General features: G+C 40.1%; 1 protein-coding gene across 1 annotated transcript; it reads left to right on the top strand.

Moving 5' to 3' along the window:
• Positions 1-339: 339 nt before the first annotated feature.
• LOC125459601 (natural cytotoxicity triggering receptor 3 ligand 1-like) lies at positions 340-19,504 on the top strand. Its single transcript, XM_059651785.1, has 6 exons — positions 340-424; positions 569-886; positions 2,531-2,842; positions 10,913-11,023; positions 11,407-11,444; positions 19,346-19,504. The coding sequence occupies exons 1-6, from the start codon at positions 379-381 to the stop codon at positions 19,502-19,504; spliced, it is 984 nt and encodes a 327-aa protein (XP_059507768.1). The 5' UTR covers positions 340-378.
• Positions 19,505-19,545: the final 41 nt, after the last annotated feature.

Genomic DNA, 19,545 nt, shown 5'->3' on the forward strand with positions numbered 1-19,545 from the left:
ACATCACAGTTTCTGCTGATGAAAATCAGAATAAAGTTACACTGAAATCGAGTACAGATAACAAGAAAACACCACACGTTCGCGCGTATAAAAGACAACCCATTTAAAACTTGCTTACTTTACATCACCTGCAGGAACAGGGACAGATGTAACAATCAGCTCGTTGCTGTATTTCCAGCACTCTGTAGTTTTAGTTTCAGCATTCGCAGTACTTCACGGTTTCTCTTTCGACTTGTCATCACTTTATTTGCACTTCACCAGTTCTTTCATGATAGGACATATGCAAACCAGTAAAATCTCACGCCATCTGTGGCCTCTCTGTACACATTCACTGCAGCATTCGTCTGTTGGCAAGAATTGATTCTTCCTTCACCCAATATGATTATGCTGCAGCGCATGTTGGTCCTCGAAATGATCTCAATAGGTATTTTCTGGGAAAAAGAATTAAAACCGTCTTAATATTTATTCATGTTAGACTTATCAATCTATCTTTTTAGGAGTTTCCAAGTCAGATCTCAATGTTGAATTAATGGAATGCATTATTTTTCTTTCTCTTTTTCTTTGAAAGCTTTTTGCTATCCCCATTTCCAGGTGTCACAGAAGCCTCAACGCATTATTCGGAATTTCGGTGAAAACATAACCATCACTTGTGCTTTCAGTATTCTGTCTGATGATTCAGAGGTGAGAGTCTTCTGGTGGAAACTTGGCGATAAAGCACTTCTGCATCCTATCTCCGAGGCTAGGAAACAGCATTTTAAGAGAAAGGGCCAGGGCACCTTACAGCTCATTGACATCCGTCTTGAAGATGCTGGAGTTTATTACTGCGGAGTTAGTCGAAATAGCGGGACGATTATCAACGGGACTGGAACTGCACTTGTTGTCTACCGTAAGTGGCATTGTAGGTGAAGGAATTGTTAGAAATTTCGATACATTGTTTAGCCGATTAATAATATTGAAGGACATTATGCTGGAAATCATAGCGGGGTCAGGCAGCATCCATGAAGAGAGAGCAAACTATGGTTTCAAGTCTAGATGATGCTTCATCAGGGCATTCATTGCAGAATGTTGTCATGTTTACATCATAGCAATGCCAAACAGGGCAGGAAGATTAGTAAAATCTCGAAAAAAAAATTCAACAGCAATTATGCATATCCGATCGAGTTAACATGCGTTTAACGCGAAATGATTGAGAAGTTAAGATAATAAAATGTGAGGCTGGATGAACACAGCAGGCCCAGCAACAGCTTTTCCTGCTCCTCTGATGCTGCTTGGCCTGCTGTGTTCATCCAGCTTCACACCGTGTTATCTTGGAAACAATGTATTCTTTTTTATCTAACGAAACCATTATTGTGGGACATGCTCCGTTCTGTTACATATCCTAATGAATCAAATCATCAAATTCTTTAATATTGACCTCATAACAAAATGAACTGAAATGATTTAACCACTTTACAGTGAAGTCGATTAGGCTGCCAACAAATTTATGCATTGTTTTACTGGTGAAAATCCGAGGAAGAGAACTGTTCCAGGGTGCTCTGAATGACCTCCGATTATGCAGTTAATATATTTCCAAAAGAATATGCTCAAATTGTTATCTTCATCTGAGCTGGTGACACATTTTTCTCCTAATGATTTAAGCGGGAAGTTCAGGAATAGTAGTTGATAAGGCTAAACAACCAAACATCTGAGGGGACTGAAATAAAATGAAGCAAAAGGGCGTTCATGTTTGTTTGTTTTTTCTCGTGTTTAGCCCAAAGTGTAAGGAAATATTTTATCAACAAGCACGGAATTTCCCAGAACAATTTATATCCATGATTCATACAACATTCCATTATTCTAGAAATTGATGGAGTTGTAAGGTTATTATGGCAGTTGCTGTTAGACTTGTGCATCTGAGGTCAGAGTGTTACCAGTTTGCTTTTCTCTAGTGAATTAATCCCATACAATGAAGGAATAGATCGCCACAGTGCAGAAAAGCTGATTCGGCCGATCGAGTCGGCACCGACCGTCCGAAATTCATCTCACCCAGACCCACTTTATCGCCCACTTTATCTCTGATTCCTGTAGTGTATTAGAAGTTCGATACAGCTTCGCTTTGATCGAGCGTACTTGCATGACTATTCCACTTAAACAGCACATCCCTGTGTGCTACGGGGCAATTTAGTATGGTCAATCCGCCTAAACTGCACATCTTTGGACTGTGGGAGGAAGTCGGGGCACCAGAAGGTAACCCACGCAGGCATGGAGAGAATGTGCAAGCTCCACACAGACAGAAGCTAGAATCGAACTCCCCACCCCGGCGCTGTGAACCAGCGATACTAACCACCAGCCGCCCCAATTAAATAGCACTACCAGTGAATTGCGCAAAATTTTTGCGTTAATCAAATAATTGGCTCAACATTGAGTGACTGTTGTGAAACTCTTATTTTCCAAATTAATAAAGCAGTACTCAGCATTATTCATTGGTTATGAGATATAATGATGTTCTAAATCGACAGCGCTGAACGATGTTATTTTAATCCCATTACAGATCCACCATCTACCCCTACCATACTTTCCAAAACACCTGATGGAAATTCAGACGTCTATCTACGTCTCGTATGTGAAACAGTTGACTTTTACCCAGCGACGATTGCATTCAACTGGTACAAAAATACAAGCAAGATTGTCACCGGGATAAAAACAACACAGAACTTGACCGATGCGGGGCTTTATCGAGCTTTCAGTACTCTACAGGAATCACAGCCGATCCAGAAAGGCACCCCTTATGTTTGTTTGGTATCTCACAATGCTACCCGGAGTTGGAAATTGTCTGTTTATTTGATGTCAAGTTCGACCTCAGGTAGGAAGTCAACGAATGAATTTGTGTATAATTAACAACACTGTTACTGAAACTGCACAGAAATAAAACGATAGCTCAAAACTTCTTTTTACATAGAAATTGAATGCTAAATATTGAGACAAGAAAAAATGGAGATGCTGGTATCCAAAGTACACAAACAAGAGGCTGGAAGAACACAGCAAGCCAGGCAACATCTGGAGGAAGGTGGAAACTAACGTTTCGGATATTACTCTTCTTGAAGAAGGGTAATACCTGAAAGTTGACTAAATATTGGGGTTCTGAACCTGCACATGCAAACTGAGTATGTAGAAACATAGAACAGTACAACACAAGAATAGGCCAATCAGACGACCATGTCTGTGCAGGTCATGATGTAAATCTAAACTAATCCCATCTGCCTCCAAATGGTTTGTATTCTTCTATTCCCTGCCTGTTCATGTATCTGTCTAAATGTATCTTAAACATTGCTATCACACCTGCTTCTACCACCTCCAGTGGCAGCTTGTTCGAGGTCTAGGCCACCTCTGTAAACTGCATTCCTCAAACATCTCCTTTAAATGTTCCCCTCTCACCTTATACCTGTGGCCCTGAGTATATGACATTTTGGCCCTGAGGATATGACATTTCCACCCTGGAGCTAACTAGCCACTGGTTACGCCTCTGCATCCAATGTTCAAATGAAAACAATCCATGTTTGTCTAACCACTCCATATAACTAATACTGTCCAATTGATACAACATCTTGGTAAACATCTTTTGCAACCACTGAAAAGCCTGCACATCCTTCTTATAGTATGGCAACAAAAACTTCACACACTTTTCCAAATGTTGCCTGAGTAAAGTTTTATACAGCTACAAAATATCTTACCAACTTTTATACTCAATGCCCTGATTAATTAAGGAAAGCATGACATACCACTTCTTGATCAGATTATCCATTTGCGTTGCCACTTCCAGGAAGATATGGACATCACACCCCATGATCCTTCTGTATATCAATGCTTCAAAGGCTCCTGCCATTTAGTGTATAATTACTTCTTGCATTTGACCTTTCAAATTGCATTGCCCCATGTTTGTCTCGATTAAGTTTTATCTGCCATTTCTCTTGTCAACTTTCCATCTGATCTATGTCCTCCTGTATCCTTTGAAAACTTTCCTCACTATGCACAATTCAACCAATTTTTGTGTCATCTAAGAACTTTTATATTCAATATACCGACTCACCATGGATCCCATGTGACTTAATCTTCAATGTTTTAGGAAACCCTATGTACACTACAACTACTGTCCTACCATCATCAATTATCTTCATCATTTCCCCAAAATAAACTCCATCTAATTTCTGACAAAAGATCTCCCTTGTGCAAACCCACACTTATTGTCCCAAATAAGTCGTATTTCCCTGATTAATCTCAATATTTTCCAAATGCAAGCAATTCCTGTCCCTAAGAATCTTCTCCAGTAATTTCCCTACTGGTGATGTAAGGTTAACTGGCCTTTGGTTTTCTGGATTATCTCTGTTGCCATTTTTAAATGAAGGAATAACATTTAAATGAAGGAATAATGTTCTCTGGTACCTCACCTAGGGCTGAAGATGATACAAAGATTCTGTCAAGCCCAATAATCTCCCCTCTCACCTTCCTCAGTATCCTGGAATAGATCCCATCAGTGACTGAGGACTTATCTGCCTTAATGTTTTTCAAGGCATCTAACAGCTCCTTCTTTTTAATATTGACATGCCATAGGATATCAACACACCTCTCCCTAATATTTTCCATGTCCTTCTCCTTGATCAATACCAATGCAGAGTACTCATTAAAGACCTTACGAATTTTCTCTGGCTCCATGCATAAATTCCTTCCTTTATCCTTCTGTGCACCTATGCTTTTCCCGGTTACCCTCCTTATTCTATAATGGATGCAAAATGCCTTGGGATTTTCTTGTCAAAGGCATTTCAAGATCTGCTCTGGCCCTCCTAATTTCTTGTTTTAATACTTGCCTGCGTCCTTAATATTCCTTAAGGGCCTTTTGTGATTTCAGTGTCTAACACCTTACATGTGTTTTCTTTTTTTCTTTGACTAAACTTTCAATATCTCTGGCCATCCAGAATTCCCAAACTTTGCCACCCTATCTTTCTTCCTGACAGGATCTTGATGGTCCTGAATTCTGATCAACTGACCTTTAAACGGCTTGCATAAGTCAGAAATGGATTTACCCTCGAACAGCAGCCTCCAATATAATTTCTCAACTTCCTGCCCAATTGCAATTAACCTCCTCCAATTTAGCACTTTCACCTGAGGACCAGCTTCATCTTTATCCATAAAAATCTTAAAACTTATGGAATCATTATCACTGTTCCCAAGTTGCCCCCCACTGAAACTATAAACAAGCTGGCTTGGCTCTTACCAATACAAGCTCTATTATGGCCCCTTAGCTAGTTGGACTAGAGATATATTGTTTCATGAAGTCCTTACAGATTCACTTAAAAAGTTGTGCCCAATCTAAGTCCTTGACAGTAAGGGAGTCCCTGCCAATATTAGGGAAGTCAAAATCAGCCACAACAGTTATGCTTTCATCCTAATGACTTTCCACGATTTACTCACATATATGTTCCTCTGTCTCTTGCTGGCTGTTGGGAAGCCTACAGTGTGACCCCATCATAGTGATTGCAATGTTTTTATTCCTGATTTCTATACATATGGACTGTCTGGGTGAGCCCTTAAAGATGACCCCTCTTCATGTGACATTCTATCTTACGTTAAACATCTAAAACCTGGAGCAGTGAGTTGCTAATACTACCATTCTGTCAGCCAAGTTTCTGTAGTGGCTGTAATGGCTATGATATGTAGCCCCATGCAATAATACAGGCTCTAAACTTATTGACCTTACCTGTTATGCACTTAATCCTGTGAGTCTCACTGACCAACCTGGTCCTGCCTGTTCTTCCTATTCTACTGACTTAACTTACCCCAACCTTCTTCTCAGTCACTCCATATGCTGACCTCCTGTTCTACTTTCCATACCTTGCCTCACCAGTTTACCTCTCAGGTGGTATTAGCAAACCAAACAAAGATATTGGCACCCCTCTAATTTGGGTGCAAGTCATCATTCTTGTACAGGTTCCTCCTTCCCCGGTAGAGATTCTAATGATCCAGACATCTGAAGACATCCCTCCGACACCAGATCTTTAGCCATGCATTCAACTGTATTATCTTCCTAATTATGACCTCGCCAGTCTGTGGCACAGGGAGTCACCCTGAGCTTACAATCCAAGAGATCCTCCATTTCGCTTTCCTACCTGACTGCTGAAATTCCCTTTACAGGATCTCATCTCTCTTGCTGCCTATGGCATGCATTCCAGTATGGACAATGATTTCTGGCTGTGCACCCTCCTCTTTCAAAATGTCCTGCACCCACTGAGGGATATCCTTGACCATGGCCTAGGAAGGCAACATGGCAACCTGAAGTCTCACTTGCAGCCACAGAAATATTTCTGTGTCCCTGACAACAGTTCCATATCATTACTATTTGCTGATACTTTGATCTTCCCTGCATTAGATTCAATTGTGGTGTCACTGGTCCGGTGGTGGCTGTTACGTTCTCTGAGAGGTCATATCCCAACTCCTAACAATATCAAAAATATTATATTTGTTTGAGTAGGGATTAGCCACAAGGCACTCTTTCATTGCCTGCTGCCTGCCCTTCTGCAATCATCTGACGGAATGTTTGGTGTCATCACATCCCTGAAACTTCAGTCTATATAAAAGCAGGACATTGCTGCCTGTGGCAGTCTGTGCCTTCGGGCACTGTATGATAACTATGTTTGCACACTTTGCACGTGGTGACCGTAATCATTGACAGGTACGAAAAACTTCAATAGGAATTTAAGGCAAAGAGACTTTGCTCATAAACTAAATTCATATGTGAACTTGTTGGCACAGGAAGTGTTTAAGTGAAATAGAGAAGTGTTTAAAACCAAAAGAAAAAAAAAGCTATATCCTGAGAAGTTGAAGTATGATACTTTAAATAGAGCATGTAACACATTCATCAGCAAGAGCGGATAAGCCAATTCCACTACAGTGAAATGAATTGAAAGAAAAATTGGGCTTTCCCGTTCCAACATTGTTTTAGGTGTGAATTTCTTCCCAACAAGATTTGAGACTGGAATTTGAATGTTGAAATTTATATTGCTGAAAACGAAAATAAGCTGTCAAAGCTTTCCACTTTTCACTCATTTAGGAACTTGAAAGAATACCAAATTTCAATATGACCAGAAGAAACAGAACACATGAGAATTGAATAAGAGAAAAATTGTTTGAAGAGAATTGAATAATTGAAAAATAGAAATTATTGGAAAAGCTCAGCAGGTCCAGCAGCAACTGTGGAGAGAATTCAGAGCTAACGTTTGGGGCCCAGTGACCCTTCCTCAGAAATGGACCTGAAGTGTTAATTCTGATTTCCCTGAGCTGAGCTTTTCCAGCAATCTTTACTTTTGTCTCTGATTTACAGCATCTGCTGTTCTTTCCGATTTTACATGAGGATGGATGCTGATTGTTTAACATGTCAATGTTAATTTGACAGTCCTGTATTTCTACTGATGAGTTGAACATGAAAAGCTTTGACCGCATTTCTTCCTTTCCCATCTCTGACCATTATATGTCAATCTGTCTTTCTCACTGAATATTGGATGGAATATTACCCTCTTTTCTGGATGAGCACAGCTGCAACAACACTTAAGAAGCGTAACACCATCCAGAACAAAGCAAACGCTTGACTAATATCACATCCAAAAACCTTCAGCCACTCTCCTACCGAAGCTCGGTAGCATCGATGCATATAATCTGCAAGATACATTGCAGAAATTTATTCAATGTCCTTAGACAGCACCTGCCAAGCCCACACCACTTCCATCTTGAAGGACAAGGGGAGGAAATAAATAGAAGCACCACCACTTTCAAGCTTCTGTCCAAGGCATTTGATAAGGTTCCCCATGGTAGGCTCATTCAGAAGGTCAGGAGGAATGGGATACAGGGGAACTCAGGGGAACTCAGGTGTAAGGCATTTGATAAGGTTCCCCATGGTAGGCTCATTCAGAAGGTCAGGAGGAATGGGATACAGGGGAACTTAGCTGCTTGGATACAGAATTGGCTGGCCAAGAGAAGACAGCGAGTGGTAGTAGAAGGAAAATATTCTGCCTGGAAGTCAGTGGTGAGTGGGGTTCCACAGGGCTCTGTCCTTGGGCCTCTACTGTTTGTAATTTTTATTAATGACTTGGATGAGGGGATTGAAGGATGGGTCAGCAAGTTTGCAGACGACACAAAGGTCGGAGGTGTCGTTGACAGTGTAGAGGGCTGTTGTAGGCTGCAGCGGGACATTGACAGGATGCAGAGATGGGCTGAGAGGTGGCAGATGGAGTTCAACCTGGATAAATGCGAGGTGATGCATTTTGGAAGGTCGAATTTGAAAGCTGAGTACAGGATTAAGGATAGGATTCTTGGCAGCGTGGAGGAACAGAGGGATCTTGGTGTGCAGATACATAGATCCCTTAAAATGGCCACCCAAGTGGACAGGGTTGTTAAGAAAGCATATGGTGTTTTGGCTTTCATTAACAGGGGGATTGAGTTTAAGAGTCGTGAGATCTTGTTGCAGCTCTATAAAACTTTGGTTAGACCGCACTTGGAATACTGCGTCCAGTTCTGGGCGCCCTATTATAGGAAAGATGTGGATGCTTTGGAGAGGGTTCAGAGGAAGTTTACCAGGATGCTGCCTGGACTGGAGGGCTTATCTTATGAAGAGAGGTTGACTGAGCTCGGTCTCCTTTCATTGGAGAAAAGGAGGAGGAGAGGGGACCTAATTGAGGTACACAAGATAATGAGAGGCATAGATAGAGTTGATAGCCAGAGACTATTTCCCAGGGCAGAAATGGCTAGTACGAGGAGTCATAGTTTTAAGCTGGTTGGTGGAAAGTATAGAGGGGATGTCAGAGGCAGGTTCTTTACGCAGAGAGTTGTGAGAGCATGGAATGCGTTGCCAGCAGCAGTTGTGGAGGCAAGGTCATTGGGGTCATTTAAGAGACTGCTGGACATGTATATGGTCACAGAAATTTGAGGGTGCATACATGAGGATCAATGGTCGGCACAACATTGTGGGCTGAAGGGCCTGTTCTGTGCTGTACTGTTCTATGTTCTATGTAAGCCACTCACCATCCAGACTTGGAAATATATCACTGCTTCTTCACTGCTGCTGGGTCAAAATCCTTGAATTCCATCTCTAAGGAATTACTTACAGAACATTGACTTCAGCAGTTCAAGAAGGCAGCTCACCACCACCATCTCAACGGCAACTGGAGCCAGGCAATATGATGCCCATATCTCATGCATGAATAAAATCAAATCTTTAATTTACTTTCTTAGCTCCCTGTACATTTTATCCCCCTAGTGGAACTCAATATTCCAACCAATTCTGTCTGATTCCAATTCTACCCTGTTTTCTGAAGGAACGCCAATTAGCCTGAAATGTTAATTTCCATTTGTTCTCTACGGATGTTACTGGATTTGATGAGTTTTTCCAGCACTTTGTTTTTTTTCTGAACAATTCTCCAAACTCTTTGCTTAGGGATTATCAATGTTATTTGCTCTGATATCATCTGTTTTACGTATTTACTAGATGCTCCCTAAATTGGCTTCAAGTGTAAAAACTCACAGCATGTCTGTGTAAAATATTGAAAAGTGTATTCATTTCTAGTTTAGCACAGAATTGCACATACACACAAACATACACGCAAGCAATAGAAACAGTTCTTCAGCGTTATTGGTAGCTTTTGATTTTTTAGTAGGTAAGATTGAGCCCCGTCTACTCTAAATGTTTGAAATAATCGAGTGCAAACTCACTAACAGTAATGAGTGTATATGAAACGAGCACCCAAGCGCAATCAGTATCATCTGGAAAAACAGGAAAAAGGAGCACACGGAGACAGTCAGCATTATCTTAACTGGGAGATGGAGCGGCATCTGGCCTGCAGTGGAACAGCTCTGAGTGGGAAGCTATAACTCCTGGGCAAATCTCCAGACCAAAATTGACCTCAAATTGTTATGTCAGGAAATCATACTGCACTTATAGAGGAGCTAAACGTAGCTTTAACGATAAAACAACAGGAAGAAGTGAAAGTCAAGGCCAAATTAATAAAATTAGGTAAGAACACCAAAGTAATGTAGTTTGATGTAAGGTAAATACTTTTCAGCAATCAAAACTCAGCTCGATCAAGTAGACTGCTTGGCCTGTAATATATGGGAAATCAGGCACCATACTCTTGTCCCAGATAATATGTTTTTTTTCCCACAAACATACTTCAGTTACTCTATCTTTTTTTTCAACTTCCGTAACTATTTTCGATAACTCATTTCTAGCTATTCACATTTCTGTCATTAATTCCACGTCTTCATTAATTTCTGAGGAAGTAACGTCCTTGTGACTTTCCGAGAACAGCCTTGAAACTTTTCTACCTGTATTAATTGTAGAACCCGCGCAAGGGCCTCAGATTTGTGTTGTCAATTGCTGCTTCCAGTGGGTGCCATTCCATGTAACACACGATACGTTGCTACTGAAGTAGCGTACGCTTTAAGGTTCGTAACCAATCCAGCCCCAGAACCTCCTCCAGTTTGAAAATACATTTTCCATTATTTTAAAAGATTACGCTCGCGAAAAGCCTGCAATGTCTCGTCTTGTGATAAGGATGAGCAATTTCATGTCAGGATTACCTTTTCTCAGGGTAAATGATTTGACAGGCGATATCCAACAGGACAGTTTAAAATTAACAAAACAAAGCATCAAAGCATCAATTCAAAGGAACAAGGCATGACACAAAAAAGCACGAAGGAAAGATTTAATCACTTCGATTTGTCTTGGGATATATTTTTAATTTCACTCTGGTTTTCATGTGCTGCAGTCGAATTGGCATTGCTAACGTTACAGTTTTCATGCATAAGCGAAGTTAATAAATTATTGATAATTATTGACTTATCCTAAGTTCTATCTCAAAAATCTTCCCAGCTACTTTCATTAATCTTACAGGCATTGACATTAATTTTGACATTTTGGCGATTGGGTGCGCAGTCAGCGGACTTGTCTGTCTCTTGCTGGTGGCCGTCATTGGAAAGCGATGCAAGTTAAGTTCATGCAAAGGTAAAGAGCGCTGTGTTTACGTAGTTTTAAGGTTTTTGATCAGTTAAAAAGGAAATGTTATTGTCAGTGACGCCTAACTTGAATCTAAAACAAAAATATCTTTCTAATCTTAATCGGGACTCGATCATTGGATGACACACTGTACTAACATGAATGAATACTTAAAATGCCCTTTTAATGTTATCACCATTTTCCTGTTTATATTGAAGTATGAGTACAATTTGGAATCCAAAATGGTGAGCAGCTAGTGATTCTAATGAATAATATTTCTGTATAATTATGAACCAAGATGATATGCCTCATAGAAGTTGGATGTATCTGTGCCTCTCATTTGGACTGTAAAAAGAAAATAAAGTCTTTTAATTTCTATTCCCAATGCAAAGGGACAAATCAAGATGCACCTCGACCATGCGAAGAAATGGTATGTCCATATACGTTAACTTTCTTTTAAGAGCATGTTAATCATTTTGCATTATGGAAACAAACGGTCATTTTCTCGTGTGTACATTTTCATTCTGTGGTAGCCGTAAGATTTAGAAGTGGAGAGAAAATGCATTGAGACTAGTCTCCATTGTCAGTAGGTTCATTGAATACTAGAATAAAAGCAAAGTACTGCAAGACATCTGAATTAAGTCAGAAAGTGTTGGAGAAACTCAGCAAGTATGGCAGCACCAGTGGATAGAGAAACAAGGTTAACCAAAGACGGTATGACACCTTATGGCTTGTTTTTGCAGCCTCAAGAGTTCAGAAGAACTGTAAATATTAACCTTGTTTCTCTCACCACAAATGCTACCAGACCTGCTGATTTTTTCCATTACTTTCTGGCTGCATATCATCAAATTCGGGAATTATTTGGACCAAACGTTATCAGAATTCATGTTCCAAATATGTGTAAAATAGCTAAGACTGAGCAACTCACGTGAATATCAGCATGACTGAAATTGTGGAAAGCCCTTTATAATCATTATGTTCCATCACTTAAAGAAAAGTAAAGGTCTGTAATTTTAAGATTGCATTCAAGATCTTACTTCATTTCCAGACACCTTTCAGGTATTTCCATTAATAGTGTAGTTTTGGCACGCAATTGAAATCGAGCAGATGTAGTATTTTATTGGGCTTACTGCTATTCACTTTAATTGGAAATTTAATGTCATGTGTATCGCCTGGTGTAGGTACAGCATGGCAATTGATAACATTTCAAACTTTTTGAAAAGATTTGTAGATTGGGTCGTGGATAAGGTTGTCCACATGCTCGCCAAGCCAGTGGGTTTGTTTGCAATTGTGTTGTCACACTGCAACGTAACATCGGCAGTATGCCTCCGGTGAAGCATCGATGTTCTGTGCCGTTTGTTATTCACATACCTCAGTTTGCTGGGGTGGTTGATATTCCTTCCAGTTCTGTTTCTCAGTGGCTTATACACAGGGACTAATTCAATGTTTTGTTGGTGGAGACTGACAATACGGATACATGAACACCATCTAGCCACCAAGAGATGTGACAAATTCTCACTTGTCTCACCACACACGGACAAGGAGAGACATGAATTCGACTGGGATAACACATCCATGATCACAGAGACATGCCAGGGAATTCCTGGACGCCTGGTGTTCCAACCCGAAATCCATCAACTTTCAATTAGACCCTGTGAACAAACCGCTGAGAAACAAAACCAGAAGTAATACAAACCAGCCCAGTAAACCAAGGCATATAAATAACCAATGGGACAGAACACTGATGCTTCACCAGAAGTGCACTGATGATGCTACGTAGGAGGGTGATGAAACATATGCAACCAAACCTACCAGCTCAGCGAGCATGTCCACAACCTCAACGTTAACAACATCACATTGAAGCAGTCTGTATCAAACACCACAGAATATAAATCAACTGCTGTCAAACAATATAAAATAAAACTTTCAGCCAAGTGACAGAGAAAGGAAGGAAGTCATGTGTTTGAGAATGGGGAGACAATCACCTTGTGTTATTGTTGCTGGACTGGACTTTTAATCCAGAGACCCCGATAATGTTCTGGAGACCCAGCTTTGAATCCTGCTATTGCAGATGTTGAAATTTGATTTTTTAAAAATCGAGACTAAGAGTCTAATGATCATTATGAATGCATTGATGAGTGTCAGAAAAGAAACATCTGATTCACTGATGTCCTATATGGAAGGAAACTGCCATCCTTACCTAGCCCAGCCTACATGTGACTCTAGACCTATAGTTGACTCCTGAATGCCGTCTGGGCAATTAGGGATAGGCAATATATGCTGGCTTAACCAGCAATGCCCTCATGCCATGAATAAATTTTAAAAATAAAACAGAAAGAGGGAGAAAAAGCAAGAACAGAGGTCAGAAAGGTTGTTGGAACAATTCAAACTGATTAATAAACTGTGTGCAAAGTTTCAGCAGTAATGTCAATTTTTGTTCTCTGTCAGCAAAGAACAGCTTTGAATACTTATTTTAGTCATACTTAGTTCACAGATATTTCATCATGCTTGTCAATATTCTGGTATATATTTCTCTAAGGAGGTACTTCCTGAAGATTTGCAGATTTGTGGGCTGGTCAAATAATGACACAATTCATAAAATCAGATTTCAGTATAATCAGTGGTATCAGCTGATAGCACACCATGAAGTAAAACACAGGCCTACTAATTTGCACTGAAACAATGTGCATTAACTGAAGTAAACATGAAGAAATATGTGAAGGGAAAAATATAACAGCTTACAGAGACAAACAGACAAGGTAACATAATGACAATATTGATGATAATATTCATAAATCAATCCATCTGCAACATTAATGTTATTTTCAGTAATGAAGAATTTATAGTGTCAGCATCACTGCAAGGTAAGCAATTTCTATCCATCTAAGTTGTCCTTGGATGGGTGGTGGTGAATCATATTCTTGTTATGCTGCATACTTAGGTACAGGGAGTCTACACTTCTGAAGGGAGTTTGAGGATTTTGACTCAGCAATATATGAGGGCATAGTTACAATTCCGACTCCAGTGCAGATAGTGTTGTAAACATTTACATATTGCTTTTATCTTTCAAGATAGCAAGAGTCCTTGGAAGAGGTGATGGACTAGTGGTATTATTGCTAGACTGTTAATCCAGATAACATTCTGCAGACCTGGGTTTGAATCGCACCATGGCAAATGGTGGAATTTGAATTCAAAAAATATCTGGAATTAACAGTCTAAAGATGACCTTTAGGGAAGGAAACTGCTATCCTTACCTGGTCTGGCCTACATGTGACTCCAGGCCCACAGCAATGTGATTGAATCTTAACTGCCCTCTTGGAAATTAGGGATGGGCAGTAAATGCTGCCTAGCCAACAACACCCTCATCCTATGAATGAATAAAGAAACATCATTCCTCCATGAGTTGCAACAGTGCTTTTTCAGATGGTATATCGGTAGTAGTGAGATTGAAGATTTACAGTGGTGTATTGGTTGAAAATCATGCAGGCTGCTTCAGAATGTGTACTAGAGCTGTACCTACCCATGGCACAGTGAATATCCACCAAGTTCTCAATTTATGATTTTTATGTAGCAGGCAGGTTTGGGGAAGTATAAAGTAAGTAGCTCAATACTGGCTAATTACAAGCTCAGGCTTGAATATGATCCAGTATGAACATGGACTGGTTCAGTAAATAGGCATCATGACTGCTCAAGAGCTCTGTGCATTAAGCCAGAATATTCCACCTTCTCGACTTATTGTGGAGTTAAGGTCATTTTTGAAGGAGGTCAAAATGATTCCAGCCATGACTCTAATCTTAGCAACTGATGCTGTGAAGGCCTGAAACTAAGATGATCGCTGTCCAACAACCGCTGCCATCTTTGCTTGTGCTAGACATAATTAGCAGACAGTGTGTTCCCTCATTTCTATTGACTTAGTTTTACCAGGTGTCAAACACAGTTAAATGTTGTTTTGATGCAAAGTACTGTCATTCTTACCTCACCTCCTCAGCTTGGCTCATTTGGCCATCCACGAACGAAGGCTTTAACAAGATCAGTGGCTGAGTTGCTCTGGCAGCACTGGGTAATTGTGACAGCTGTTTTGACTGTATGAGTGTTGCTTTATAACACTTTATAACACTGGACTCATTCTGGAGATCAGTCTGACAGACAATTGATCAGCCAGGTTAAATTTATTCTGCCTTCTGCCGACTCAATGTAGGCGGAATATTGTTCAGGGGGATGCCAGTATTTTACCTGTACTGAAACAACTGACTGATTCTGCAACCAGTGGAGGAGCACCTTTTTCTCATTGTAATAACCAAAATTTTGTATTGCATTGGCTCAAAAAGGCAGCTCACCTGAAAGGCAACGAAGAGTGGGGAAAAAATACAGATACAGTGATTAGTGCTCACATCTCATAAGGGAATATATTTTTTAAAATGCCAGGGCACATAGCTTTTGAATAAATCAAGGGCCAACAATGGTCTTATCAGGCTTAAACAATTACAATTGTTGTGTATCAAGCAGTCAAGTAATAAATCAATTCAGGGACAAAAATAATAACACCCACAAAATATTGAACTTTATAGCTAAAGCAGCAGAATGCAAGAGTAAAGATTGTACAGTAAAACAGTATATTACTTCTGATAAATTGTGTTTTGTACATTTCATCAGGGCCAATAAATCTGTGAGTAATGAGCAGTGTAAGTGGCACAAGGTACAAAGTCCATTTCTCTTATTGTACATACAAATTCTGATGAATAGTGAGGAATTTTGGACTTTAAAAGAAGTTCTAGAAGAATGGTAGGCTCATTCAGAAGGTCAGGAGGAATGGGATACAGGGGAACTTAGCTGCCTGGATACAGAATTGGCTGGCCAACAGAAGACAGCGAGTGGTAGTAGAAGGAAAATATTCTGCCTGGAAGTCAGTGGTGAGTGGGGTTCCACAGGGCTCTGTCCTTGGGCCTCTACTGTTTGTAATTTTTATTAATGACTTGGATGAGGGGATTGAAGGATGGGTCAGCAAGTTTGCAGATGACACAAAGGTTGGAGGTGTCGTTGACAGTGTAGAGGGCTGTTGTAGGCTGCAGTGGGACATTGACAGGATGCAGAGATGGGCTGAGAGGTGGCAGATGGAGTTCAACCTGGATAAATGCGAGGTGATGCATTATGGAAGGTCGAATTTGAAAGCTGAGCACAGGATTAAGGATAGGATTCTTGGCAGTGTGGGGGAACAGATGGATCTTGGTGTGCAGATACATAGATCCCTTAAAATGGCCACCCAAGTGGACAGGGTTGTTAAGAAAGCATATGGTGTTTTGGCTTTCATTAACAGGGGGATTGAGTTTAAGAGTCGTGAGATCTTGTTGCAGCTCTATAAAACTTTGGTTAGACCACACTTGGAATACTGCATCCAGTTCTGGTTGCCCTATTATAGGAAAGATGTGGATGCCTTGGAAAGGGTTCATAGGAGGTTTACCAGGATGCTGCCTGGACTGGAGGGCTTATCTTATGAAGAGAGGTTGACTGAGCTCGGTCTCTTTTCATTGGAGAAAAGGAGGAAGAGAGGGGACCTAATTGAGGTATACAATATAATGAGAGGCATAGATAGAGTTGATAGCCAGAGACTATTTCCCAGGGCAGAAATGGTTAGCACGAGGGGTCATAGTTTTAAGCTGGTTGGAAGAAAGTATAGAGGGGATGTCAGAGGCGGGTTCTTTACACAGAGAGTTGTGAGAGCATGGAAGGTGTTGCCAGCAGCAGTTGTGGAAGCAAGGTCATTGAGGTCATTTAAGAGACTGCTGGACATGCATATGGTCACAGAAATTTGAGGGTGCATACATGAGGATCAATGGTCAGCACAACATTGTGGGCTGAAGGGCCTGTTCTGTGCTGTGCTGTTCTATGTTCTATGTTCTAATATTGGCTCAGTTTTTAGCACTGCTGACTGACAGCACCAGGGACCCAGCTTCAATATCAGCTTCAGGCAACTGCCTGTGTGGAGATTACACATTCTCCCCATGTATGCAGAAGTTTCCTCCAGGTACTCCAGTTTCCTCCCACAGTCCAAAGGTTTGTACGTTAGGCAGATTGGTCATGCTAAATTGTCTATAGATGCCAGGGATGTGCAGGCCAGAGGGAGTAGCCATGGGAAATGTGGAGTTGCTGGGATAGAGTACAGGGGCATGGGTCTGGACGGGATGCCCTTCGCAGGATCGGTGTGGACTCGATGGGCCAAATGGCCTGCTTACACACGATTGCAATTCTATGATTCTATAAGGGAAAAAAACAGATCAGAACAGTGTGAGCATGATACATTTAACTTAGTGAAATTGTGAAAGATAAGTTTTAACATTTACAACCATTCCAAGGAAGTTTTGTGACAGTTGCAATATGATTTTCTTTACAAACAAAACCAACAGGCAAAAGAAGAATCAGCCCAGTGCAGACACCGTAATTTATGTAATAAATTTATGTTAAATACAATCAAAAGAACTGCAGGTGCTGTGAATCAGAAACAAAAATAAAAATTGCTAAAAAAACTCAGCAGTTCTCACAGCAGCTGTAGATAGAAACTAGAGTTAACATTTTGGGCCCAGTGACCCTTCAGCAGAACACAGGACCCTTCTGAGGAACTGCGACTTGACCCATAATGTTAACTCTGAATTATCTCCACAGATGCTGCCAGGCCTACTGAGCTTTTCCACTAGCTTCTCTTTTCGTTTTAGAAATTTATGTTTGTTTCTGAAACAGCTGAATGTTGGAATATAAAATGCAAAATGTCTTTTTGTACTGAACTAGCAAGGAAAATAAAATCACAGGACTCAGTTTATATTCAGTAAGTTTGAATCAGATGCACATTGATTGCATGAGGTTTCTGCATAGTTGTCATTATGCAAATTCAATGTGAACATCAGATTAGACATCAGAGGCAATACATTGACTAAGTTACAAATCTAATTAATTTAAATGCACATACTCATATGTGCATTAGTTTGTTTTTAAAGAAAGCACAATCAAGGCTTTAAGTATTCTTGGAATTTAACATAATCTGAATCACAGTGAATTGTTAAACTAACAAAGCAATGATGAATGATATAAACTACAAAAAAGCTGATAGGTATTGGAAAAAAAAGCATTGATCCAGTGATTGGTTCTCACATCTCACAAGTGAATATATTTTTTAACATGTCAGGGCACATAGCCTTTGAGTAAATCAAGAGCCAACAATGGTCTTATCAGGCTTAAACAATTTCAGTCTCTGGGTCTCTAGGTTCAGTCTCTGGAATTATGTGCTGCCTTCTCCTGTTTCTTCACCTTGTCTCACAGAAAGACTGTTCAGTCCACAAAAACTTTTGTCGATAAGTTGGAGTCAGGTGACTGCAGACAAGTGAGTCCATCGGTAATAATTTAAGACAACAATTATCACCCTCAGTCAGTGTTGTGAGAATCAGGAAACAGTGAATACCATACAAGTTAGACCAAGGAAAATAAGTGGGAATGCATAATATACGTGGACAAAGATACCCATAACCATAAAACTGAGTAGTGAGCAGGGAGCAAAATGACTCAAAATATATCAAAGATGAGTTGAGAATCAGTGAATAGAAGTTGAAATGACTGACTATAGGTTCTCAGATAGCGTGAGATTTTCATGTATAAAAGAAAGAAAGAACAGGGCACCAACATAACACCTACTCACAGTTAGGGAATAGAGATTGATATATCCACTGCCATTCTGCAGCATCATATAGGAGGGTTTTGGTTGCACAAAAATTAATAGAAATGTTTTGATCATGAATGGAAGTCATATTTAGCAATTTACTGTCCGAGGTTTTGTAAACACCCCATGGAAGGTTAACTTAGAAGACAAAAAAAAACTTAATGGAATAAAAACACAATGAGATATGACCTGCTTTAACCTTGTGTGTGAGGACATGACTCTAAGCCAGCAAGCCCTAAGTTTAATAAAAACAAATCTGAGTAATAACGAGTACATGACTGTTGAAATACTGACAGTAACAGATTATCTTTTGTTTCTGGCTCTGGGCACACCTGAATTTATGTATTAAACATCAATTATATGATAAATCTACCCTCATGCGCCAATAATGTAGGCTGCATTTTAGGACTCATGAAACATGAGCAAGTACTTTGTTCTAAAATATTTCATGTCGTTTGGTGCAATTGTGAAATGTAATAATGTTCTACTTCCAACATACATATCACATGAGTTAAATTAGTTCCAGTTACCTCTTACGATCAATAGCTTGCAACCAAAATCTTTAAATTTAGTGATCTGAAAGCTAATATGAAATATTATTGGACTAAAAGCATTCTGAATCATTACAGACGTTGGAAGTAACCGAAGATAGCAACTTGGGTTATGCAGCTCTCAATGCGTTCAGTTCCGAGAAAAGACAGACGCACAGAAAACAGGATAATTGTACACATTATGCTGCAATTAAGACAGGCATGGATGCAGTGCGCAATTCGTCTGCAGAAATTTAGCAGTCAAATGATTTGTGATTCCACCAGCAGAATGTGAATTC

This window comes from Stegostoma tigrinum, chromosome 16 (genome assembly GCF_030684315.1).
Source record: "Stegostoma tigrinum isolate sSteTig4 chromosome 16, sSteTig4.hap1, whole genome shotgun sequence".
NCBI lineage: Eukaryota > Metazoa > Chordata > Chondrichthyes > Orectolobiformes > Stegostomatidae > Stegostoma > Stegostoma tigrinum.

Coding starts and splice junctions, on each gene's coding strand:
- LOC125459601 (XM_059651785.1), top strand. CDS start 379: ATGATTATGCTGCAGCGCATGTTGGTCCTCGAAATGATCTCAATAG. Junction 425..568: donor CCTCGAAATGATCTCAATAG/GTATTTTCTGGG, acceptor TTTCTTTGAAAG/CTTTTTGCTATCCCCATTTC. Junction 11,445..19,345: donor CTCGACCATGCGAAGAAATG/GTATGTCCATAT, acceptor GAATCATTACAG/ACGTTGGAAGTAACCGAAGA.